At 33.7% G+C, this 27,414-nt stretch overlaps 2 protein-coding genes across 2 annotated transcripts in view; both read left to right on the top strand.

Moving 5' to 3' along the window:
* Positions 1 to 27,414, top strand: part of LOC307171758 (5-hydroxytryptamine receptor 3A-like) — a gene marked incomplete at its 3' end in the record, with an annotated part of 430,256 nt that overhangs the window by 387,514 nt on the left and 15,328 nt on the right. The window lies entirely within an intron of this gene.
* Positions 459 to 27,414, top strand: LOC307166353 (5-hydroxytryptamine receptor 3A-like; the record flags this gene model as incomplete). The annotated part of the gene is made up of 8 exons (XM_079884657.1): positions 459 to 539; positions 3,871 to 4,076; positions 4,171 to 4,215; positions 4,363 to 4,472; positions 7,236 to 7,408; positions 14,260 to 14,280; positions 14,369 to 14,470; positions 27,251 to 27,414. Exons 2-8 carry the CDS (start codon positions 3,876 to 3,878, stop codon positions 27,412 to 27,414), a joined length of 816 nt encoding a protein of 271 aa, XP_079740783.1. The 5' UTR covers positions 459 to 539; positions 3,871 to 3,875.

Genomic DNA, 27,414 nt, shown 5'->3' with positions numbered 1-27,414 from the left:
GTGTGTGCATTTAAAGGGATACACTCTAAAGCGGCGCGTTTTTCTCAGCCCCATAAAATGATAATTTAAACTTGCTGTAAAAAATGATCTGTTGGGTATTTTGAACTAAACCTTAACGTACACACTCTGGAGGACATCAGAGACTTTTTTTTTTACATCTTGTGAAAAGGGGCATAATAGGTGCCCTTTAACTCAGGGGATTTTGCTGTGTAGAACTACAGTAACCATCATGTTTAAACACAACGCCTCTGCACCTCGATTTGTTTCAACATTGTGACAAAAGAGCTGTCAGTGAATAAAACTTGCGTTACTTGTTTGAAAAAGTAACTCAGATATGTTGTTGTGAATTGTAAAAGTAATGCGTTACTTGACCAGTTACTTGAAAAAGTAATCTGATTACGTAACTCAAGCTACTTGTAATAAGTTACCTCCAACACTGCCCCCCATCTATTTTTTTTTTCTGTTTGCAGCATTTACAGCATCAGACATAAACACCCCATTCCTCCCGCTTGAGACATCTTCCTCAACTTCCTTTACAGGTAAGAACACAACACTTGTAATACAAAAATGACACTTAGCGGTTGCAGTATACTACAAAACTGTAGAAACCTTTACTTTATTTCTGTTATACGCCTTCAGCAGTTCTTATGACGATTAAAATATCTTTAGATGCTGATGATTTATTGTGTCATGTGATGTCGCCATTATGGTGATCAGTGTCTGCTTTAGCTGGGCTCTTGACACTTATGTAATACTGGTTCACTAAAAAAATCAATAGATACATATTTATTATAAGCACTTAACTCATAATTATTAAATAAAATAACTAGAAAACTTGCTTACTAAAATCAACTTGAAAATGCTATTTCATGAAACAAAGGTGAATCCATTTCTATACAATTTTGATCAGTTAATCATGAAAGTATGGTAGTTGAAAGCTTCTGGCAACATTAAATCCAAGAGAGAAGACAATTCTTGTAAAATAAAGGAAAAACAAACAAACAAACAAACAAACAAACAAACAAACAAACAGGATACGCTTTTTGCCATAAGTCTTTTTTCTGGACCACATCACTCAAATGAAATAGGTTCACAGAATTACTAGAGTAGCATATTACAATAAGAGAACTGTAAAATTCCTACTGAAAACACTGCTCAGTTCTGATATGAGTCCACACTAAGGCCCTGTTTACACGAGAACGCTCGCAGGTGAAAACGTAAAAAAAAAATTATCAGATGTGCCTTTCGTTGAGACGGCGACGGCGTTTTTGGGGCTAAAAAAAACGCAAAAAAGTGAAACCACCCTCCAGAGTGGAAATCTTAAAAACGCTCCACTGTCGCATTCTCGTCTAAAGGGTAAAAACGCAAAAGTCTGCTAGACGCGCGGACTTGGTGTTGCTGTGTGGCAGTGCTTCACATTGCCAGCTAGCCGCCTGGAGTGCATACTACATCGAATTTCACACACTTTTGCGTCACCATATGCACGCGATGATTCATGATTAAGTGATTCATTAAGTGATGATTGAGTATTAGTGAAGACACCTGATGTTAACAAGCAGAATCACTGAAGGAAAGAGAAACACAAGAACTGCATCTGACTTCCAGCCACTGCCTTAGGGGCTGTTTACACAACACCGTTTTCGACTAAAAACGTTTTATGCGTTTTGGCTGTTCATTTACATGACAACGGCGTTTTGGGTGCCTGAAAACGCAAACTTTTGAAAACGGTCTCCGTGTAAACAACAAAATGTGAATCTCTGAAGACGATGACGTCGTGCACATGCACATTATGTGTTCAGTCTATAGTGTTTCATCGCCATCTAACAGCCTGGCAGCAGAATGGTGTCGTCTGTACGCGGAAAACTCAAAGGAAAAACAACTCGATTTTAAGCATATCGTCGTGTAAATGTTTCCTTAGATGAAATCAACTGAAGATAAAAAGAAGACATTGGCTGCATCCCAAAACTTAGGCTGCTGACTTGTTGCCTCACTGAGGTCACCTCACCATCATGGAGATCAGTGTTTGCTTTAGTTGGGCTCTTGACCCTTGCTTTTCTTTAAGCTGGTGTTTTATCAGTAATCGCTGGTGTTTATGTAGAACATTTCTGCTTTGATAAAGCAGATCAACAAGTTTGTTTTAATAAGAAAGGACTGCAATTAGAATGGTTAAGCAATTAAGCAAACGATTGCTTTTACTGTATCTTTTTTGATTATAATTGGAATTTTAACATTATTTGTGATTAAAGTAATAAACTCAAAAAATAATTTGTAAAACTGAAAAAAATTAAGTTTGTCCAAAATTATTTGAAAGTTAAAAATTATACACTTAGACATCAACACTCGTCATACAAACCTCAACAATGGTGACAATCAAAAAATAATTAATATGCATAATTTTGTCATGCCGCAATGCATGCTGTGAGCAATGAATGTGTTTTGTACGCTGGCATGAAGAATGTCACCATTATTGTGTTTCATGTGCTGATTTTTTTATGTCTGTGAGTGTGTAAATGACTCAAAATATGATTTATACAGAAAGTAAACAAGGACAGTGTCACAGAAATCAACATGCAACATCTGAAACAATGTTGATACAAATTATCTTTTACACATTTGTTGAGTTTTAAATTGATCAATAATGCTATAATTTCTCGTCATCATTTAAAAAAAAAAAACAGTAATTTGTCTGTCATTAAAACAGATATGTTGATCTGCTTTATCAATGTAGAAATGTTCTCCATAAACACCTGCAATTATTGATAAAACACCAACTTAAAGAAAAACAAGGGTCAAGAGCCAAACTAAAGCAAACACCAATCTCCATGATGGTGACCTCAAACTAAACATTTGAAACAAACATAATCTAAACCTCTGTTAATTCTCAATAAGACCTTCTGTAGCCATCTGACAGAAATAAAGTCAGTCTGGTTAGTAATAAGAGAAGCTGGTAATGCAGTTTGTGGAGTTGTTTAATCAGATCTTGAGAGAGTTAATGTCTTTTATCTTCAGTTCATCTAAGGCTGTGGCTGAAGAAAGCTGTAGTTTGTATTCTTATTTCTCTTTCTTTCAGTGCTTGTCCACAGCAGATTCAGCGTTTTGAACAAATCGGTTAAGTTAAAGATTCAATGACCCATTAAACAACTGGCTCATTCCTGAACGAATCAGTCGTTTGAACGAAACATTTGTATAAATGGCTCAATGACTCACTCATTAAAATGCTTTACCTCCTATTGGTGGTTTAGGTTGTGTTTAAAAGTATCATTCTTTCCAATATTTCATATTTGTATTTTCAAAAAATATTTAAAACAATCTCTAAATAATAATTTTTCACTGTAAATTATTTAATTTGATTGGTAACAGCCATATAGTGTCTTATTATTATAATTAAATTTACTGATCAAATTTTAGAATTTAAAATGAAAGATGAAGCATATATTTAAAACGATTAGGGAAAACGCTCTTTATAAAGGTGAAAATATCATAAATATGCAGATTTAAATATGTCAAAGCTGACTGATGAGAATATTGCTTTAGAATAACACACACAAAAAAGTGAATGACCGATTTACTTGTTCGGAGGACAAGCACATGAAAAGGCTTAATGTCGAGCCCTGAGTTATATTTTATTTAGGCTAGTATGGTTATGTGGCGAGCGCAAGCCTGAGTATAGTTTTACACATCAGCCCAGTTATTCTGTAAAGTTAGTGATTTGCAGAGTCTGAGCAATAGTCAACGTTTGATTTTCCGTGTGTTTGTGTATGTCTGACAAGAGTATGAAATGAAGAAGGATAAATGTTTAAACATGAACTTCTCTTTCATGCGTGCTTGTAAAACATATTCTCTGTGTTTCTGAATGTTTCATACACACAGGGCGGATGTCAGATGCTACAACCTGCAATTCAACACAATACGGTGACGCTAAAATTAACCTTTGGAAACATCTCGGCTTAGAAGACAATACCACTCAGAATGACAGAATGTGGCCACTGATGAACAACTACAAATATAACCACCACTATGCCTACCACCCTGCAAACACTTATGTGGACATATATGTGACCTCCATCACCAATGTGGTATGAGTCCAGCATGATTTATCTTCTCATTTAAGTCATCATGGGATGTCAAGTAGTTGTAGTATCATCTCTCAACAAATCTTTTTATCTACAGGATGAAAAAGCCCAGAGTCTCACAACACAGGTCAAAATGATAACTGTAAGTGTTTTATAAACCTATTTCATTCTTATTTCACAAAGTTTTACTCAATTTACAGAATATTGTAACATGATCAGAGGTTTTATTTAATTTTCAAGCATACATTATCTGTCTTATAATTATTCTGAACTTCATTTAACTTTCCAGGTGTGGCCAAATTTGAAAATGAAGTGGAACTCAAGTGATTTTTGTAAAATTAAAACATTTGCAGCACCCAAAGATATGTTTTGGACTCCAGATATTGGCATAATGGAAAGGTATAAAACAAAAAAAAATTAAGGATTTAAAGGCTTTGTTTATACACTGTTAACCCTTGCTGTAAAAAAAGGTAAAATTCTGACAGTATCATACCATTTTCCATTAAAACAGTAATATACTGTAGAAAACAATGCATTCTGGGTAATATTTGTTGTTTTCGAGAAAATAGCCTGGAATATAATGTGAATTAACAGCGCTCAAAGTCGACACTCAGAGGCTGTGTTCAAAGTCACACCATATACCCTCATTCACTAGTCCCTACATTAGTTCACTAATATAGTCCACTTGACTGAGTGAATGAAAAGAATAGAGTGAATTATGAACACCTGATAACCAGAATCACTGAAGGACAGAGAAACAAGAACAGAAAAAAGGAGAAACTAACTTTACAAACTAGTTTAACATGATTTCTTTCATACATGTACAAAAGTACTTGTTGAGAATTAACAGATATTTAGTGTTTGATGTTTTATTGAAAATAATAAAGTTTGTAGTCACCATTATAGGGATCAGTGTTTGCTTTAGTTGGTCTCTTGACCCTTGAATTTGAAAAAATTGTTATTATGACAGCTGACTGTTGTAACTTATTTCTGATCTTATACTAAGATATGAATTTAAGGATGTTTAAAATTAATATCTGTGTTTTTACATATATAATATGCTGTTGAATCATATATCTGTGATTCTACAGCATGATATGAAGCAATGTTTTTATAATCAGTTATTCTGAAGAATACTGAAATTAAAACATTTTAATCTCCTGATTGACTCAGACAGATATAAACAATCATCATATGAATCTCAACAATGGTGAAAATCCAACAGTTCATGTCGCTATGTATGCTGGTTTCCAGGACGGAATAAAACTTAAAGCATGCCATTGTTATTGCGCACTGATTCTTGATTCTAAGTGAAACAGTAATTTAAAATCTTTATTTAATTTTTTTTCTTCATTATACAGAATTTTGTATTAAATCTCTGTTGTGTTAGTAGTGGGACATTTTGTTTTCTTTATTTGACAATGTTAAAAAAAAAATTAAGCACAAATAGGGATCATACCTCATCTCAAGGAAACTGTTGTGAATAATATACACAAAAAAGCCCAAGGATTATTTCCATTGTGGTCCTCTAAGTTTACAAAATGTAAGAACAGATCATATATGAGGGGAAACCCCCATCAAGTTCAGCATCTCACTCTACAACACTTTTAAATTAATGATAAAAAAAGCCATTTTTTTAAACTTTAAAAACATGTTCGAGTTTTATCTGCTTTATACAACAAGGTAAATTGTTCCAGGTTATAGCACTAGTATATAGAAAGAAATTCATCCCTATTAAACTCTTAAATCTATAAGGATAGATGTCAGTGCTACTTCCTCTTGTGGAATGACTATGCACTTTATTCACATGTACATTCTAATATATCAGGTACCTTGGAACCCTTTTCTTTATTATTTTAAACGCCAACACCAATTTAAGAAATGTTACCCTATTTTCAACTTTTAAAAAACAAGCTCTCTAAAATGTTCATCATTTAGATGCAACTGTGGATGTGCTTTCAATATTACCCTGTATAGCTTGGAAAATAACCATATTATGACAGAAATTCTAAAAATGAAAAATTGTTAGAAATAAAAAGCTATAATTTGAGACCAAAAACGCAGCATGTAATCATAAAAATAAATAATAATAATTCAACATTATTTGCAGGTGTGAAATGGATGTTGAATCAATGCAGTTAACATTGACACATTAACATTGATTTAAAGGAGTCATGAACTGGATTATTTTATAATTTCATAATGTTTCATGGGATGCGCTTATAATGTTAGTATGATTTTTACATCAAAAATTGTCATAATTTAGAAATAAGAATTTCTGTTGCCGTCTGACAGAAATAAAGTCAGTCTGTCATTATATCAAGACAGGATCAGCCAGATCAGTGTAGCTCAAACAAAGGTCATGGGTTCAATTCTCAGGGAAAGCAAGAATTGATAAGAATGAAAATGTGTATGTTGAAATGCAAAGTAAGTTGTTTTGGCTAAAAGCGTCTGCCAAATATGTAAATGTAAGTCTCTTTTTCTGTTATATTCTTTCCTTCAGTGATTCTGCTTGTTAACAGGCTTAATAAGGCTGAGATGACTTCATATTTAATATACACAGGTTTTGTGGCTCAGATAAGGTCCAGTTCTGGTTTATTTCTTTGCTCTTGGCTGACATGTGGCATTGCTATGGCCTGCTTGTGGCCCAGATCTGACAAACAGGAGCGGCCCGCCCAAGGGCCGTCATTCCCTGCTACATGTGGGCCAGATCATCTTTCCACATGTGCCAGATGTGGGCCAGATCTGGGCCAAAACAATGTTGCTATGTGGCAATTACTTTTGCATTTACATTTGATTTGAATAATTGCTGTCTCCAATCATCATGTCTGTATCATAATAATTAGTGCTAATTTCAGCCCGTTCTCATCCCAAGGCGTCATATACTGACGCTTTTGACATTTCGTCTAAATCCAACGCACATGGCACCCTTTAGCGTCAATATGAGACGCAGATAGATATGGGCCAGAAGGCGCCTCCTAGCGGTCTAACCCTAACCCTACCCCAGACCTAAACCTACCCATAACCGAACAAAGCTCTGTGCGTGTCATATTGACGCTAAAGGGTGCCATGTGCGTTCGATGTAGACGAAATGTCAAAAGCGTCAGTATATGACGCCCTAGGATGAGAATGCGTTGGCTAATTTATATTTGATCCATTTAGCATCAAGACAGATTTTGGAACAAAGGAGTCTCCATATGTGCAGTTGCTCTCTTCCGGCTTTACAGTCTCAACTGATGTTTTATCTCTGACCACGGCCTGTAAGATGAATCTCTACAGGTTTCCCTTCGACACCCAGAACTGCACTATAACACTTCAGTCTACAGCGTATTCAGGTACATCTGAAATATATGAATCAGTTTAGACAAACAAACACAAGATAACATGGTTTATTCTTCTAAACTATTTGACTTATAAAATAATCAAATATTCATGTTTGTTCCCACAGATCAGGAGATTAAAATAAATATCTTGTCTTCTGATAAATTTGATGAAAATCATATTACTAGCAAGTCAAAGGAGATCTTTCAGAGCCAGGGAGAGTGGGATCTCATCAATATACATACCAGTAATCATACCACTGATGATGATCTTGAACGGCGTAAAATTAATCAGCTGATCTATAAGGTACAGCGCACTGGATATGGAATGTAAACCAATATTGAATATATAAATACAATTATTTTACAAAACAAAAACAACTAGTTCATGAGTTTGTGAAAAATATGTGTAATAAATGTAAATTTGTAATTATTATATTTTTAAACTTAAAAAGGCAGTGGTATCAAATATCTTCTAAATTAACCATTTTATTATTTGTTTTTTGTTTGTTTTCAATTATACAATTGAAAACATACAATTATATAAATTATACACCAAATACATTATAGTATATATTATTTTATCTGTTATTTAATGTTCAAAGTCAACATGTAAATTCTATGTACACAGCACAATCCCCAGTGTTAAATTACTCTGCTCAGTGTTTATGTAATCCACACTCTCAGAGTGGTGAGAAAAGGAAAGGAAAGGTTAAAAGAAACACTAAAGGGAACTCATATAGAGCCTAATCTCTGAGTCAGGTTTACTTTACTGATTACTACAGCACTGTTCTTGCATAGCATAATATCTTTTTTTAGCGTTTTTAATATAATTCAATGGATTTCTTGAACTTTTTTTCTGAAACAAAAGGTTTTTAATTCTTTTTCATTTAGACACATAGACATCAAGAATCAGCCTGTGAATCTCAACAATGGTGACAATTATAAAGCATGTTGTATTGCATTCTGGGTACCACCAATCAAAACTCATTCATGGCTTTTGATTGTCACCATTGTTGAGATTCATAAGCTAATTATTGATGTCTGTGTGTGTCATATTACAATGTTATAACATTGCTACATCTCATGCTGCAGTAACACAGGGTTTGTGATGTGAAAATATTAATGGATCAACACAATTGTTAAATTGTGACAAAGACATCAGTGAAACAGGTTATTTCACGACAATTATAAAGCCATCATCACCTGATCTCATTTTACTTTAGTTTCTTTTGCTGCTGCAAATGTGTTTAACAAACACACTGTCACAGCGGCCAAAAAGGACAAAAGATATAAAAAGAGTTAAGTGCACAACTAATGGTTTGTGGGCCAGATCAGTATTCCACAAGTGCCAGATGTGGGCCGGATCTGGGCCGAAACAATGTTGCTATCGGGGTTATAATCATTTAAGTGTCTACTATTAAATTATCTCATTCAAAACAAAAATATTCTCTGTTTATGTAATCTGTACACTGTAAAATCCAACAGTGGTTCTTACTAAAACTTTTTAGTTAACTTTACTTAATGTCTTAACTTAATTGTAAAAATCTAGTAATCTGTACTATTCACATACTATGTTTTATTTACTCAGAAAACCCAAGTTAAGATTAATTGATTGGTTTGAGTGTGGTTTTTGAGGCAGGGAAATTCTTAATGGACCTTTCACTCATTTCCTCCACTTCTGCAGTTATTTGTCTTTGTTTGCATTCTCTCATTTCCCAAAGTAATCTTGAATGTTGAATTGTCAATACAACTGAAAAATTTGTAAGAACATAACATAAGTTGACTTCATAAATTGATTTTGATTTTCCTAAAATATTTTTAGTCACCATTATGGCGATTAGTGATCCCTTTGGTTGGGCACTTGGAACTATATTTTCTTTATTATGATTCTCTTTCTATAGATGCAGTGATGCAACAATAAATCAGTTGTTTAGTGTCAAAGAAAGAGAAGTAATACTATACACACACACACACACACACACACACACACATATATATATATATATATATATATATATATATATATATATATATATATATATATATATATATATATTTATATTATGTATATACACTCTAAAATTGGCTGGGTTAAAAACAACCCAATTGGCAACCCAGTGCTGGGTAAATATTGGACAGAACACATGCTGGGTTAAATTAACCCAGTGACATTTTAACCCAGCAGGCTGGGTTGTCTAGAAACCCAAGATGTAGTAATTTTTTTACCATTAATGGATTTGCTATTCTGGGTTATTTTTGCTGGGTTATTTTTCTTTTTCTTATAATTTCACCTGTGCTTTACTGTAAAACTTTGAATTAAGAAACAATGAAGAACATGTTTAGACTGTTAAAATAATTTTTAATGCTTGTCAACTGACATTCACAAATGTGTTAAAATTGGCAACAATGACAACAAACTGCACATTAAATTTAAATGCAAAAATCATTTAGTGCTGACATCAAAGTAGTTCAATATTGTCAGCTTTAATAAATAAATAAAGATTAGTTCTAAAACTATTACATGTTTAACGGTTTAAATACAGTGACATTGACAATTATATTTTAAATTCAGCAAATGCAAAATCATTTAAAAATACATCAAGTATTAAATAGTCAAATACAATTAAAGAAAGAAAGAAGATTAGTTCTGAACAATGACATTTATACGTTTAACTATTACATGTGTAACGGTCTAAATACGCAGTGAAATCAACAGACAATTCATTTTAAAGTCAGCAAATGCAAAATCATTTTTAAAATATGCAAAAATGTACACAAGTATAGTTAAATAAAGTCAAATACAGTTAAGAAAGAAAGAAAATTAGTTTTGAACAATGTAATTTATACCATTTAATTCTTAGGAAATTAAAGTGAAATTCACAGATGTGCAAAATTGTAGGCCTATTTTACAGTATGTACACAGTGAAATTTACTTTTTTTTTGACTCCGAAGAAGAAGACGACTCTTAGACACGGGTTATGTAGACTCTGCCCGGTTTAGAAACTACACCATGTTCGTTCCGACCTATAAAAGAAAATAAACACAACAATACAGATTGTTTAAATGGCAACGGTTTCATTATTCAGTTGAAGTCAGTTCAGTGTTGATTCAATTCAGTTCAATAACTGTGTGAAGTTTATCATGAAATGGAGTTTATCATGATTTCAACAATCAATATTTTTATTTGGCGAAAAGCCATATAATAAGTGGTATGCTTTACATTATGTCTTGTTTGATCTTGTTTTTTTGTCTAGGATCAAAGTTGCTTAACAGGAATTGTTTTGTGGTAATGTACATCCAGTTTTCATCACAAAATAAACTCCTTCAGGGTGATACGAGATCCCTCCACTTTGTGTTGATTACCCTGTTGAAGTTTATTCTGCAATATCAACTGGCTGGATGTACAGGATCCCTTGCGTAATGCACAGGCAGTTCCAGTCAGGTTACAATGCAATTTAAATAGCAGTTATGCGGTTTTATACTCACTAGTTGAAGATCAATGAAAGCCTTTCTAGCTTCGTCAATAGATGGCCGATTTACCTTCTGACCAATACACTGTGGCAGGAAGAAGGGGAAGGACCAAAAGAGCAAAATCACCTCTATTCTCTGCAGAAAAGAGACATAACATCTCAGAAACAGGACCAGCTACAACAAATATACTAAAGTTTGTGCAATAAGCTACAGACATAAAAAATAAATATGCAATAATGATACTAAATACCTTGCCTTTTATGTTGTATTGAAGATTTAAAACAACAAACATCACCTTGTGGAATATTTTCCAAAGACTGATTCAATTTTTCTAAATTAATTGCAATCCTTAAAATTTTGTTACATAAAATAGGCTATCTCACTTTGGAGTGACTGATTTTTGTAACCTTACAGATCTTTTTTTATGCAAACAGCAACACAACACACTAACTAAAGTTGAAAAAATCAAAAAGAATAGTAGGGCCCCTTTAAGTAATTTTTTACTTTAAAAAATTAACATGTAGCTACTGATATTTATCCAAATGAATCGACAATGAATCAAGATCGTAATCGAACCACAAGCTTAGGTATGCTAAATTCAGAAGTTGGCAGCCTTGTGAGCTACCTATATTTAAGCACGGATCAAATTTATATGCGTTAAGTTTCGCGAGGTTGAGTTGATTATCACAGGCAGTCAATTATAGATGTAAAAGCAGCAAAAGTGTATAATAAACATGAACTTACCGTTAAACTTGTCGATAAGACTGGGTAACTGCCACTCGAAGAGAAGAGTTCATATCCATATGGTTTTCTAACTAGGAAAAAAAAACGAAATTTTAAATTACATCACTTACCAAAAACGAATTTATGTAGCCTATGTAAAAAATACTTTTTGTACTACACCAAATCACCTCACTGGTCCAACCCACGGCACTGATGTAAGCACGCACGCACTTTGAAAGTGTTCGCGGTGCTGATAAGTCGATTCATTTCCGGGAATCATTTTGTTTCAAACTTGCAAGTGTGAACCGGTTTATTTGAACCGGATGGTAGTTTATTTTATACCTGCGGTCCCACGACATTTACGTAGGCTACTTTTTATGTATTTTACATGTCGGTAAGGACAATTGCAGGCGTTTTACCTAAGGGCAGCGAGTCATATTACTCAATTGTTTTGTTTTGAGTGACTCGACTCACTTTGTTCAATTCGCTTGTCAGTGACAGAAACGACTCTTTCCTCTGTTTTCACAGATATTCACATATTTCATAATTCCGTGTGATACAGAATCATTAACTGTATTAATCTGTCGTCTCACATTAAAATGACTATGTATAGCCGTTTGTCGTAAGTTGCATCACCAATCTTAGTCTGACTATATAAATTTAAGAATTATTGGTGCGAAAAAAGTTATAATTGTGCTAATTCAAACTAATTATTAAGAAAAAATAAAATAAAACATTATATAAACTTACCTTAAAACAGTTGCACCCAGCTGCTTTGCCCCTTTGTCCTCTCAAAATGACAGCTGGAGCGAATTTAAACATCTCCAAGGCGGGAAGCTCGTGAAACAACCCAGCGTTGCGACCCAGCAGGTTTAACCCAAAAACTGGAAAATTAAAACTACCCAAAGGTGTTTTAAATGTGATAAAATAACCCAACAAAATTACCCAACAGACTTGACCCAGCATTCTGGGTTAAAAAACAACCCAGCATTTTTTAGAGTGTATATACATATTTGTGTGTGAGAGAAAATATGAATGGTGTATGTAACTCGTGTCAATTAGTGATCTTTTATAATTTTACTGTTTATGCCTAAACACCTTCTGAAACAGTTAATTGGGTTTATATAATCCCTCTATATTTGTGAAAATCTTGTAATTGATCATGCTTGACTCACACAGACTTCATCATTCAGCATGCAAAACACAACCATGGTGACAAATACATTTCATTTAAAGTAAATTATCAAGTACTCTCTACAGTTATTTTTTAGTTACTAGAACTCTTGTGTAAGTGAACTATACTAACTAAGCATTTGTCAGTACCACATACTATTCCTATTTCACTTTACTTGCTTTTTTTAGAGCAATCGGTTTCCTGATATTTTCCTAGTAATGTGAACTCTAATGAGAAGTTAACACAACTAATGATTTTGATTCAAGAGTGCTTGAGTATACTTGATTAACAACATTAATACACTACTTTACTTGGAAATTTTAAGGCAATCGGTTTCCTCACCTTTTCTAAGTAAAGTCAACGTATTACATTTTACAGTGTATGAAAAGAGAGAGATGTCACTCGTTTTCTTGGAAACTCATTATCTGCTAATGTGAACATGCCAACGGAGAGCACACACTATTCAAACGCAAATGATCTGAGGCAATCCATGCAAACATGTGAACATCCACATCAGCTCAATAAAACACATCAAGTTTTATCAGATTCATGTATTTTACATCGTCTTGCGATGCTGTGTGAATAATAGGCTACTATCGTAATAATAATCCTGGAAAATTTACCTCAGAAGTGCTGGTTTAGTTTCATTTCGAGGAGCAACGGATCCAGCTGAGGATTGTGAATAGTATGTTCTTTATTCTTAAGTGCTTTGATCTAATCGCGATTTGGAATAGTGTCTGTAAACTGCAAAAAGACGGTTTAACCCTCTGGGGTCTAAGGTGTTTTTGGAGTCCTTGAGATGTTTTGACATGCCCTGACATTTGTGCTTTTTTCAGTTGCTTATTAACATATTAATGGCACATGTCATTACACTCTATTTAGCACAAACAATGCTACCATAATATGTGAGCAACATGTATGTACATGTTTGTATTTTTGAGAGAATAATGTTTATGCATGGTTATTGAAAAAAATAAAAATGAAAGTTACTGAAATAAGGCCACAAAACACATACTAAATATGTGTCCACAAGACTTTTGACTAATGGATGTTGTCGCCATAGTTCATGTTAGTTAATACAATAATTAATGTTAACAAATGAAATTTTATCGTAAAATGAAAAATTTTATCACACACAGATCTTTATTGGCATTAAAATTTAAAGGAAATGAATATATAGGGATAGGCATTATAACAAAATTAATATATCACCAAATGTTTTATTTCACATTAGCTCTATAATTAAAATCTTACTAGTAACAATTATGATTAGAAATCTCTCTTATATTTAATTATTACTTGTAAGACCAACTGGTTTTTCTTTTAAACTGGTACATGGCGCACCCCTATTTAATTTATGTATTTAATTCATAATTCTCTTAGTGTTAAAGTCCATCGTGATGCTAATGTCTCTCTCTCTCTCTCTCTCTCTCTCTCTCTCTCTCTCTCTCTCTCTCTCTCTCTCTCTCTCTCTCTCTCTCTCTCTCTCTCGTAGATCACCATAAAAAGGAGACCTGTACTATATGTCATCAACATTATAATACCAGTATTTTTCTTCCTTGTGCTGGATTTGATCTCCTTCTTCGTTGACTCAAATGCATCAGACAAAGTGAGCTTCAAAGTGACTTTACTGCTGTCTATTTCTGTGATGCTGCTGATTATCAACAACACACTGCCCTCTACAGGGACAGAAATCCCTCTGATTGGTGAGTCTAACATTGACCTGATTATTTAATATTACTTCATTTTTAGTACAAAGTAATACAATTCAGTAACTGAATCTCAGATGAAGTCACAACAATCAAACAAAAAGGATTGAGACCTACAGTATTCCTAAAAAGGAAGTATAGTTGAGAATTTAAGGATTTAAAGCAGAACAGTTGCAAATCCTCCTCAAATTAATTTAAAGTTGACGCCTCCTGTCAAACAGAGGGAAACAGAGCACAAGATAAACCTCATCCTGACTTTCAGTTCTTTAAAGTTACTCTTCTTCTTCTTTTTGAAATTTTATTTGCGGATGACGAACAACGATATGTATTACCGTCACCGATGGGTATGGAGTGTAGGGCTGTGCGATATATATCGTGAGATTGTTATGCGCATCTCGTCAGTAAAGCCGGTTCCTTGATTAGTAGTAAATCGCCATCACCTGCTTTCAGATGGAGCGGCATTTAGGGCTGAGGAGATAATTAAGTGATTAATTTAGTGATGATTGAGCATTATTGAAGACACCTGATGTTAACAAGCAGAATCACTGAAGGAGAAAATCACAAATTGTAAGTTACCATTAAGGTGATGGGTGTTTGCTTTAGTTGGGCTCTAGACCATTATATGTTTACTTTAATATTTACTGTTGTTTGTCTGCTGTTATTGATTTATAACAGTTAAATGAACAAAGTAAAATGTTATCTTATAGTGTTGGTTATGTTTTGACATAATCATGCTGTGATCTGAAAAAGGAAACTTATTGAGATAGTTTGGTTTAACTTGTTAGCAGCAGTTTAGTGAATCTTCAGCCTATGATTATCAGTATTTTACTTATAATTCTAAATATTTAATAAACATTGTTCTGATCAAAAGACATTCAAATAAATTCATTTAAAACACAGACATCAATAATCAGCCTGTGAATCTCAACAATGGTGACAATAATAAAGCATGTTGCAGTGGCTGCCACCAATCACAACTCATTAATGGCTCCCATCATGCATTGCGGTATGAATAAATTATGATCTGAATTGTCTATGTAATTTACTTTTCCTAATTGAATATTCTGCTCCTCACCATTGTTGAGATGCATAGACTGAATCTTGATGTCTGTGTGTGCCTAAAAGAAAGATTTTTTTTTTTTTTACAAATTTTAAGAAATCCTTTATATTATATCAAAAATGCTGGGCATTTAAGCAGATTCACTAACCAACAACATAAATCGAAGTCAGAAAGAAGGATTTTAATGAGTTCAGTGATCAAGTTCAAATGATGATTGTCATAATATAACCAACACCATCAGATCACTTTTTTCTTTGTTCAACTGGTGATTATAATTCAGAAACAACAGACAAACAAAATCTAAAGTTAATAATATATGGGTCAAGAGTCCATCTAAAGCAACCATTGATCGTCATAACGGTAACTTACAATTTGTGATTTTCTCCTTCAGTGATTCTGCTTGTTAACATCAGGTGTCTTCAATAATGTTCAATCATCACTAAATTAATCACTTAATTATATCATTAACTTAAACACTCTTGAGTGTGGACTCATACACTCCCAGGAGTGTTAATTTAACACTGGAGTTTTTGCTGTGTACAACGAGCCATAGTTAACTTACAAGCTGAGCCATATCGTATTAATTATCGCTGGCGATACGTCCGTGATATTAATGCGATATGGCTCAGCTTGTCAGTTAACTACGGCTCTTTGTAGTAAATGCCGCTCCATCTGAAAGCAGGTGATGGTGATTTACTACTAATCAAGGAACCGGCTTTACTGACGAGATGCGCATAACAATCTCACGATATATATGGAGTGTGGATCAAAATTAAATCAAACTGTATATCCTTTCCCATAAATTATCAATTTTTAAATACTGAAAAATAAAACTATAACATTCATTTCCCGCGCTATTTAGTAAAATATCTCCTAGTATAAATTGCATTTTTATTTTTGCTAGATTTTGCATTAGTATCCTTTCAGCCTCGTATGTCTGACAGTATAACATAACATGTTCCACACTGTTAGACCTTACCGGGTTTTTTTACAGTAAAATACTGGCAACACTGTTGCCAGTTCTTTACTGTAAAAATGCACTAAAACTCGAGTTAACTAATTTCACTTGCAGAAACCGACTGCCTTAAATTGACCAACTTTCATTTAAATGTATTAACTAAAATTTATAATGCATTAATAACGTGAGCAAAGTATTAGTGTGAACATCTTTCATTTGAAACCACAACAAAACTTTTGTAAATAAAGAAATTTCCACTGGACCAGCAACTACACAGTCACTGCCTGTTAAATAAAGCAACATGCAGCAAATCATCAATGTTTGTAGATCTTCTCCTGGACTGAAGCACAGGCTCTACTCTTCTGCACAACGGAGACCCAAAAAATACATTTTACAGTAAACTACTGGCAACAGTGTTGCCAGTATATACCTGTTTTTTAACTTACAGTTTATTACTGTTAAAATACATTTTGTGGGTGTGTCTTTTTATCTTACACTGTTAACCCTTTCAACCCCACAGGGAAATCCACACCACAAAGAGTAAAAGTAACATTGAGACAGTGTTGCAGTGAGATAATTAAGAGAATATGTAAGTGATTGTTGAGCATTAGTGATGAACACCTGCTGTTAGAACAGAAAATAGAGAAACACAAGACCTACAACTGACTTCCAGCCATTACACATTATTACACTTATTATTAACCAGTATGACTTTATTTCAAACATCTACAGAAGTTGTTATTAAGATGTTTAATTGAAAATGTTTGTTTGAAGTTACCATTATAGAGATCAGTGCTTGCTTTAGTTGGGATGCTGATGCTAAAACATTAGTTTTTCTTTTGCTGCTTCAGCTGTGTTTTTGCAAGTCACACTTGTGCACACACACAGTTTATGAATGATTGTGGTTATAATGATTATGATGACAAAATCATCATATTGCCTGTTCATTCACTAAGGAATTCATCCTCAATTAAAAGGGTTACATTACCACTGCTGTGAAACCACAACAATAATTTACAATGATTCATTTTTTTTAACACATCATGCATAACCAGAGAAACAGAGCTACACTGTCTTTTAGAAACACAGAGATATCACAATTTAGCACATGAATCTCAACAATGGTGGCAATATATATTTTTTTATTCATGCAGCAGTGCATGCTGGGAGTTTTATATTATTCTGGAACCCAGCATGCATTGCGACATGAAACTTTTGATTGTCACCATTGTTGAGATTCATGTGCTGATTGTTGATGTCTGTGTGTGTCTGAGACAAGCAGGAGTTATTTAATGCACTATATGATTACAATATTCTTCAGAAAACCTTATTACAGAAGTATTGATTTTATGTTGTAGATTTACAGCTATATGCTAAATATGAAATACCCATAAATTCAAAGAATAAATACAGAAAAGATCAGAGAATCAGACATGTCCAGGATGATTGTGACATTATCACAAAAGCCAAAAACACCTGATCATCTTCCTCTTGGCTTTTTCTTGCCATAACAAATGTGTTTTATAAACTCACTGTTATAGCAGTCAGAGAGAGATGAATGGTAAGTAGTCAAGGGACAAGAGACCAACTAAAGCAAATACTGATCTCCATCATGGTGACAACAAACTTAACTATATCTCTGTTAATTCTCAACAAGAACTTTTGTACATGTATGAAAGAAATAATGTTAAACTGGTTTGTAAACTGGTTTCACACTCAGTGTGGCTGGAAGTCAGTTGTAGTTTTTGTGTTTCTCTTTTTTCTGTTCTTGTTTCTCTGTCCTTCAGTGATTCTGCTTATCAGGTGTTCATCAGTGTCTCAATTCACTCACTTATTTTCATTCACTCTGTCAAGTGGACTATATTAGTGAACTAATGTAGGGAATAGTGAATGAGGGTATAGGGTGTGATTGGGAAAACAGCCTCTAAATGTCGACTTTGAGCGCTGTTAATTCACAGTATATTCCTGTAGGCTACTTTTGTTTTCTATGGTATATTACTGTTTTAAGGGAAAATGGTATGATATTGTCAGAATTTGGCCTTTTTTTTACAGCAAGGGTTAACAGTGCACAGTTTCTTCTTGTCCACAAAATTCACACCTTCCCGTATCATGTTTACCCATTTTATAAAGTGTACTATTTAGTCTTGAACGTATAAATCTCATCCTTGATATTATTATCTCATCTCTCCTGTTTTCCCTGTACTTCTCATCTCTCCCACTTTCCTTTGAATTCCAAAACCATTAACCTTTCTTCTCCTTATCCCATTGTTTTTGCCAAACTTTTTTAAAACAATACTCTTGATTTCAGTCTTACTTAGCCAAACAATTAAGTTAATGACGTAGTTTTTTTTAAAGATTTTTGGTAACACTTTACGGTAAGGGTACATGAATTATCATGAATTCATGTATAAATTCATGCATGAAATATGCATTCATTCATGCATTAATATCTCATGAATCATCAGGAACTAACACGAGTTCAACGTTTTTCATTCATGACTTCATGGATGAACAACACCTTAATTAAAACATTAACTAAGATGAGTACGTCATCATGAATTATGATTTATTACGCATGATCATGATGTTTTCTTTGTTCACACAAAAAATTGGTCTTTACCACCCATTGTGGATAAAGCTATGGTTATGGTACATGAATCATCATGAATTCATGCATAAAAAAGTATTAATTCATGCATGCAAGACTGCTTCGAATTATTAAAGGAATGTATAAAAATCCACATTATCTAATGCATGCATACACACTGTTAGCCCTTGCTGTAAAAAAAGGCGTAATTCAGACAGTATCATACCATTTTCCATTAAAACAGTAATATACCGTAGAAAACAAAAATAGCCTACAGGAATATACTGTGAATTAACAGCGCTCAAAATCGACACTCAGAGGCTGTTTTCCCAATCACACCCTATACCCTCATTCACTATTCCCTACATTAGTTCACCAATATAGTCCACTTGACAGAGTGAATGAAAAGAAGTGAGTGAATTGAGAAACTAATGAACACCTGATAAGCAGAATCACTGAAGGACAGAGAAACAAGAACAGAAAAAAGAGAAACACAAAAACTACAATTGACTTCCAGCAACACTGAGTGTGAAACCAGTTTACAAACCAGTTTACAATTATTTCTTTCATACATGTACAAAAGTTCTTGTTGAGAATTAACAGAGATTTAGTTAATAATAAAGTTTGTTGTCACCATGATGGAGATCAGTATTTGCTTTAGTTGGTCTCTTGTCTCTTGACTTCTTACCATTCATCTCTCTCTGACTGCTATAACAGTGAGTTTATAAAACACATTTGTTATGGCAAGAAAGAGTCAAGAGGAAGATGATCAGGTGTTTTTATTCTTTTGTGATGATGTCACAGTCATCTTGGATTATCTGATTTTCAGATTTTTCCTGTATATATTCATTGAAATTATGGGTGTGTCATATTTAGCATAAATCTGTGTATCTACAAAATGAAATCAATATTTCTGTAATCAGGTCTTCTGAAAAATACAATCATATAGTGCATTCAATTTTATTTTATTCCTGCTTGGCTCAGACACACACAGATATCAACAATCAGCATATGAATCTCAACAATGGTGAAAAGTTTCATGTCGCAATGCATGCTGGGTTCCAGGATAATATAAAACTCCCAGCATGCACTGCTGCATGAATTTAAAAAAAAAGAAAAAATATTGCCACCATTGTTGAGATTAATGTGCTAAATTGTGATATCTCTGTGTTTCTAAAACTTAGTGTAGCTTTTTTTTTGGTTTATGCATGATGTGTTAAAAAAAATGAGTAGTTTCACAGTGGTGCTGATGTAACACTTTTGATTGAGGATAAAACTCTGAATGAATAAGAATTAATTCCTTAGTGAATGAACCGGCAATATGATGAATTTGTCACCATAAGCATTACAACCGCAATCATTCATAAACTGTATGTGTGCACAAGTGTGACTTGCAAAAACACAGCTCAAGCAGCAAAAGAAAAATTAATGTTTTAGCATCTGCATCCCAACTAAAGCAAGCACTGATCTCTATAATGGTAACTTCAAACAAACATTTTCAATTAAACATCTTAATAACAACTTCTGTAGATGTATGACAGAAATAAAGTCATACTGGTTAATAATAAGTGTAATAATGTGTAATGACTGGAAGTCAGTCGTAGTTATTGTGTTTCTCTATTTTCTGTTCTTGTGTTTCTCTTTTCTTCAGTGATTCTGTTCTAACAGCAGGTGTTCATCACTAATGCTCAACAATCACTTACATATTCACTTAATTATCTCACTGCAACACTGTCTCAATGTTACTTTTACTCGTTGTAGTGTGGATTTTCCTGTGGGGTTGAAAGGGTTAACAGTGTAAGATAAAAAGTCACACCCACAAAATGTATTTTAACAGTAATAAACTGTAAGTTATAAAACTGTTTTATACTGGCAACACTGTTGCCAGTAGTTTACTGTAAAAATAATTTTTTGGGTCACCATTGTGCAGAAGAGTAGAGCCTGTGCTTCAGTCCAGAAGAAGATCTACAAATAATGATGATTTGCTGTGTGTTGCTTTATTTAACAGGCGGTGACTGTGTAGTTGCTGGTCCAGTGGAAATATCTTTATGTTCAAAAGTTTTTTAGTGGTCTCAAATGAAAGAAGTTCACAGTAATACTTTGCTCACATTATTAATGCATTATACATTTTAGTTAATACATTTAAATGACAGTTGGTCAATTTAAGGCAGTCGGTTTCTGCAAGTGTAATTAGTTAACTTGAATTAGAATTTAGTGCATTTTTACAGAAACAAACTAGATTACAGTAAAGAACTGTACAATTAACAGTATTTTACTGGCAACAGTGTTGCCAGTATTTTACTGTAAAAAAACCCGGTAAGGTCTAACAGTGCAGGCTAGAACAGTATATCAATTAATGTGAGAACTTTTTTTCTGAATTATGATCTGAGTTATCCAGTATGTTCATGTCTTCTTCATAGCCTGCAGGTAAATGGACAGACCCCAAAATTGGCCAATCACAGCACATAACATACGAATTCTGTTGGCGTTCAAATACAGTAGTCATCATTAACTACACTGTTAACCCTTGCTGTAAAAAAAGGCCAAATTCTGACAATATCATACCATTTTCCATTAAAACAGTAATATACCGTAGAAAATAAAACTAGCCTACAGGAATATACTGTGAATTAACAGTGCTCAAAATCGACACTCAGAGGCTGTTTTCCCAATCACACCCTATATCCTCAATCACTATTCCCTACATTAGTTCACTAATATAGTCCACTTGAATGTAAAGAAGTGAGTGAATTGAGACACTGATGAACACCTGATAAGCAGAATCACTGAAGGACAGAGAAACAAGAACAGGAAAAAGAGAAACACAGAAACTACAACTGACTTCCAGCTACACTGAGTGTGAAACCAGTTTACAAACCAGTTTAACATTATTTCTTTCATACATGTACAAAAGTTCTTGTTGAGAATTTACAAAGATTGAGTTAATAATAAAGTTAGTTGTCACCATGATGGAGATTAGTATTTGCTTTAGTTGGTCTCTTGTCCCTTGACTGCTTACCATTACCATCTCTCTCTGGCTGCTGTAATGGTGAGTTTATAAAGCACAATTGTTATGGCAAGAAAAAGTCAAGAGGAAGATGATTAGTTATTTTAGGCTTTTGTGATTGTTTAACAATCATCCTGGACATGTCTGATTTTCAGATCCTTCCTGTATATATTCTTTGAATTTATGGGTATTTCATATTTAGCATATTTAATTGTGAATCTACAACATGAAATCAACATTTCTGTAATCAGGTCGCCTGAACAATATCGTAACCATATAGAGCATTAAAACATGTTAACTCCTGTTTGACTCAGACACACACAGACATCAACAATCAGTATATGAATCTCAACAATGGTGACAATCAAAAGTTTCATGTCGCAATGCATGCTGGGTTCCAGGATAGTATAAAACTCCCAGCATTCACTGCTGCATGAATAATAAAAAAAATATTGCCACCATTGTTGAGATTCATGTGCTAAATTGTGATATCTCTGTGTTTCTTTAAGACAGCATAGCTCTGTTAATTTTTGGTTTATGCATGATGTGTTAAAAAAATAAGTAATTGTAATTTATTGCTGTGGTTTCACAGTGGTGGTAATGTAACACTTTTGATCGAGGATAAAACTCTGAATGAGTAGGAATGAATTCCTTTGTGAATGAACAGGCAATATGATGATTTTATCACCATAATCAACATAACCGCAATCATTCATAAATTGTGTGTGTGCACAAGTGTGACTTGCACAAAAAAACAGCTCAAGCAGCAAAAGAAACACTAATGTTTTAGCATCAGCATCCCAACTAAAGCAAACACTGATCTCTATAATGGTAACTTCAAACCAAACATTTTCAATTAAACATCTCAACAACAACTTCTGTAGATGTATGACAGAAATAAAGTCATACTGGTTAATAATAAGTGTAATAATGTGTAATGGCTGGAAGTCAGTTGTAGTTCTTGTGTTTCTCTATTTTCTGTTCTAACAGCAGGTGTTCATCACTAATGCTCAACAATCACTTACATATTCCCTTAATTATCTCACTGCAACACTGCGTCAGTGTTACTTTTACTCTTTGTAGTGTGGATTTCCCTGTGGTTGAAAGGGTTAACAGTGTAAGATAAAAAGACACACCCACAAAATGTGTTTTAACAGTAATAAACTGTAAGTTATAAAACAGGTTTATACTGGCAACACTGTTGCCAGTAGTTTACTGTAAAATCTTGTTTTTTTGGGTCACCGTTGTGCAGAAGAGTAGAGCCTGTGCTTCAGTCCAGGAGAAGATCTAGAAACATTGATGATTTGCTGCATGTTGCTTTATTTAACAGGCGGTGACTGTGTAGTTGCTGGTCAAGTGGAAATCTCTTTATTTACCAAAATTTTTTTGTGGTTTCAAATGAAATAAGTTCACAGTAATACTTTGCTCACTTTATTAATGCATTATAAATTTTAGTTAATACTTTTAAATGACAGTTGGTTAATTTAAGACAGTCGGTTTCTGCAAGTGAAATTAGTTAACTCGAGTTTTAGTGCATTTTTACAGTAACATACTGTAGATTACAGTAAATTACTGGCAACAGTGTTGCCAGTATTTTACTGTAAAAAAACCCGGTAAGGTCTAACAGTGTAAGCATTATTTATCAATGACTTCATCATGTGTGTGGCCCCTCAACTAAAGTGGTGACTTGGTGCTTTGAAACACTGATGAACAATGTGTTTTCATTATGATCTGAGTTATCCAGCATGTTCATGTCTTCTTCATAGCCTGCAGGTAAATGGACAGACCCCAAAATTGGCCAATCACAGCACATAACGTACGAATTCTTTTGGCATTCAAATACAGTAGTCATCATTAACTAAGCATTATTTATCAGTGACTTCATCGTGTGTGTGGCCCCTCAACTAAAGTGGTGACTTGGTGCTTTGAAACACTGATGAACAATGTGGCATAACTGTGAAATGACATGAATATGAACATGAAAGTTCAAGCCTTTGCAAACAATGTACTGTGGACAGAAATGGACTTCGATCTTAACTTGCAACGTGATCTCATGAGAATACGTGTGTATTTTTACGTAAAGTTCTACCATAGGTACATTTATTTATGTTTTATACACACAGAAACGTATAATACTGACAGTGGACAGCACAAAAACGTAATTTATTTACTTATAAACAACTTATACAAACAACGACTACAAATTTAGGCGTATTCCTATTTAACTTATGCATATTAAAATCGTGGCATTAATATTTTGACACATAATACACTAAAACACAACATAAATTCACAAAAGAAATCAATTTTATTAGCTTAATGTGATCCAAATCTTTAGAATCCATACGTTGTTTGCAAGAAACAGATCCAAATGCAGCCCTTTATCCAGTGATCTTCATCTCCATTTCTCAGCAGAGACCGTCAACGTCAAATCCCGGCATCCCGCGCTCGTGGTGAATTCAAATTCAAAAATTGCGCCCGAAGCGTTACGACATGTTTTACGGCAGTGATATCAAACGCTCATTGGCTCTCGCATGCTTCGTCACAGATTGCGACATGCCGTGTTTAAGTTGTGTACTACATTTGAAATGGAGAAGCGCGCGCGCCTTCACAGAGCGAACAGCAAACCGAAACCGGATTAACATTTTCATGGATTAATAACTTAAATTCTGCTCTGTAACGTTACCTCATACATAACTATAATATAACGTTACTGCCAGAGAGGACTGCGACACATCGTCATGTGAACGACTTTTGGTACCGGTTTTGACATTTTCTCAATAAATAAATGATTGTGATTGTCTGTCTGTTGTTTTAATTTATAGTTACGTAGTTTTAAGAAATGGTTAGGTTTAGGGGTAGGGGTAGGATTAGTGGCTCAAACTATCTTTTAATGCTACATTGTTAATAAAGCTGCCATTTCCCTACACATATCTGTTCATTACGTTTTATCCTTTTAATATTATCTATAAAATGGGTATGTTTAGGTGTGGAGTTAGGGTTAAGGGATCGTACATTTATAATCTATAAAATGGTAAAAGGGAAATTATACAGATATCTTTATGATATGAAATATTCGCAAATAGTTTAACGTACGTTTTTTAGCTGTAAAATCGTAATAATGTTATGTAACTTTACTGCTTTATTCTGAAACCAAACGGTATAAACCAGTTAAATCAACAGCTGGAAAGAGCTGAGAAGGAATTCAGTATACACCATGAACTTTATTTTAAGTGCCTGTATATCTGAAGACTCTTTACAAAACCATAAAGCTGTTTTACAATTTCATGATATGGAGGAGTCACATCAGTTGCTTTATACGTTAAAAGGTGACTCTTTACCCAAATAGAGATCAAGCTGTTTGTGAAACTTTTTTTTAAAACAGCTTTATGGTTTTTAACTGGTTTATACCGTTTAAGAATAAAGCAGTACAGTTAAGATCAAAGTCCATTTGTGTCCACAGTACATTGTTTGCAAAGACTTGAACTTTCATGCTCATATTCATGTCATTTCACAGTTATGCCACATTGTTCATCAGTGTTTCAAAGCACCAAGTCACCACTTTAGTTGAGGGGCCACACACATGATGAAGTCATTGATAAATAATGCTTAGTTAATGATGACTACTGTATTTGAATGCCAAAAGAATTCGTATGTTATGTGCTGTGATTGGCCAATTTGGGGGTCTGTCCATTTACCTGCAGGCTATGAAGAAGACATGAACATGCTGGATAACTCAAATCATAATGAAAACACATTGTTCATCAGTGTTTCAAAGCACCAAAGTCACCACTTTAGTTGAGGGGCCACACACATGATGAAATCATTGATAAATAATGCTTAGTTAATGATGACTAGTATTTGAACGCCAACAGAATTCGTATGTTATGTGCTGTGATTGGCCAATTTTGGGGTCTGTCCATTTACCTGCAGGCTATGAAGAAGACATGAACATGCTGGATAACTCAGATCATAATTCAGAAAAAAAGTTCTCACATTAATTGATATACTTTCTAGCCTGTATGCATGCATTAGATAATGTGGATTTTTGTACATTCCTTTAATAATTCGAAGAGTAGTCTTGCATGCATGAATTAATACTTTTTTATGCATGAATTCATGATGATTCATGTACCATAACCATAGCTTTATCCACAATGGGTGGTAAAGACCAATTTTTTTGTATGAACAAAGAAAACATCATGATCATGCGTAATAAATCATAATTCATGATGATGTACTCATCTTAGTTAATGTTTTAATTAAGGTGTTGTTCATCCATGAAGTCATGAATGAAAAACGTTGAACTCGTGTTAGTTCCTGATGATTCATGAGATATTAATGCATGAATTAATGCATATTTCATGCATGAATTTATACATGAATTCATGATAATTCATGTACCCTTACCGTAAAGTGTTACCAGATTTTTTTCTACATTCTATTTAAAATTCCTAATTCTGTTGCAAGAAAATATTGTTGATGAATAAAATCTGTTAATAACAAATAACCACTTTTAGTCTGGCAAAACTTCAATAAAACATCAACATCTAAACCTGTTAATTCTCATATTTCGGTAGACGTCAAAAAAAAAAAGAAAAAAAAAAAAAAAGAGAAAGACAGAGAAACAAGACCAGAAAAAAGAGAAACACGAACTCATTATAAAATGATTATTTCTTTCAGACATGTACAAGAGTTCTTGTTGAGAATTAACATATATTTAGTTGTTGATGTTTTATTGAATATAATAAAGTTTGTAGTCACCATGATGGAGATCAGTATTTGCTTTAGTTAGTCTCTTGTCCCTTGTTTTTTTTTTGTTTTTTTTGTTTTTTGCAATTAGTTTCTATCTGGCTACTGTAACTGTGAATTTATAAAACACATTTGTTATGGCAAGAAAAAGTCAAGAGGAAATTGATCAGGTGTTTTTGGTGTGATGATGACATGATATCATCCCCATGATTTGAACTTTTGGTTATTTATTTTTGGAACTTTTCATATCTCTGTTCTTCAGCAAAATGATTTCAATATTTTATGGCGACAGTGTTGCCAGTAATTTACAGTAAAATTAAATTTAAAAAATCCTGGTAAGGTATGTGTATGTAAAGAACTATTTGGAGAATGATCTTGTAACAAAACTGGGCGGTTTCTTGTGTTTTTCACAGGGGTTTTCTGCGGTGTGATCTTCTTTCTAATTGCCATCAGCATGATGGAGACCATTCTAGTGAATTATCTGATGGCTAAAGGAGCTAAGAAGAGATCAGTGGAAACTAAAGCTGAGTGGACAAGTGGACAAGATGGTAAGAGTCGACACACCATCAGATTATGA

This window comes from Squalius cephalus (assembly GCF_949319135.1).
Source record: "Squalius cephalus genome assembly, chromosome: 1".
NCBI classification, from domain to species: domain Eukaryota; kingdom Metazoa; phylum Chordata; class Actinopteri; order Cypriniformes; family Leuciscidae; genus Squalius; species Squalius cephalus.
The sequence above is the reverse complement of the archived record's forward strand: the minus strand, read 5'-3'. Positions and strand labels throughout refer to the sequence as shown.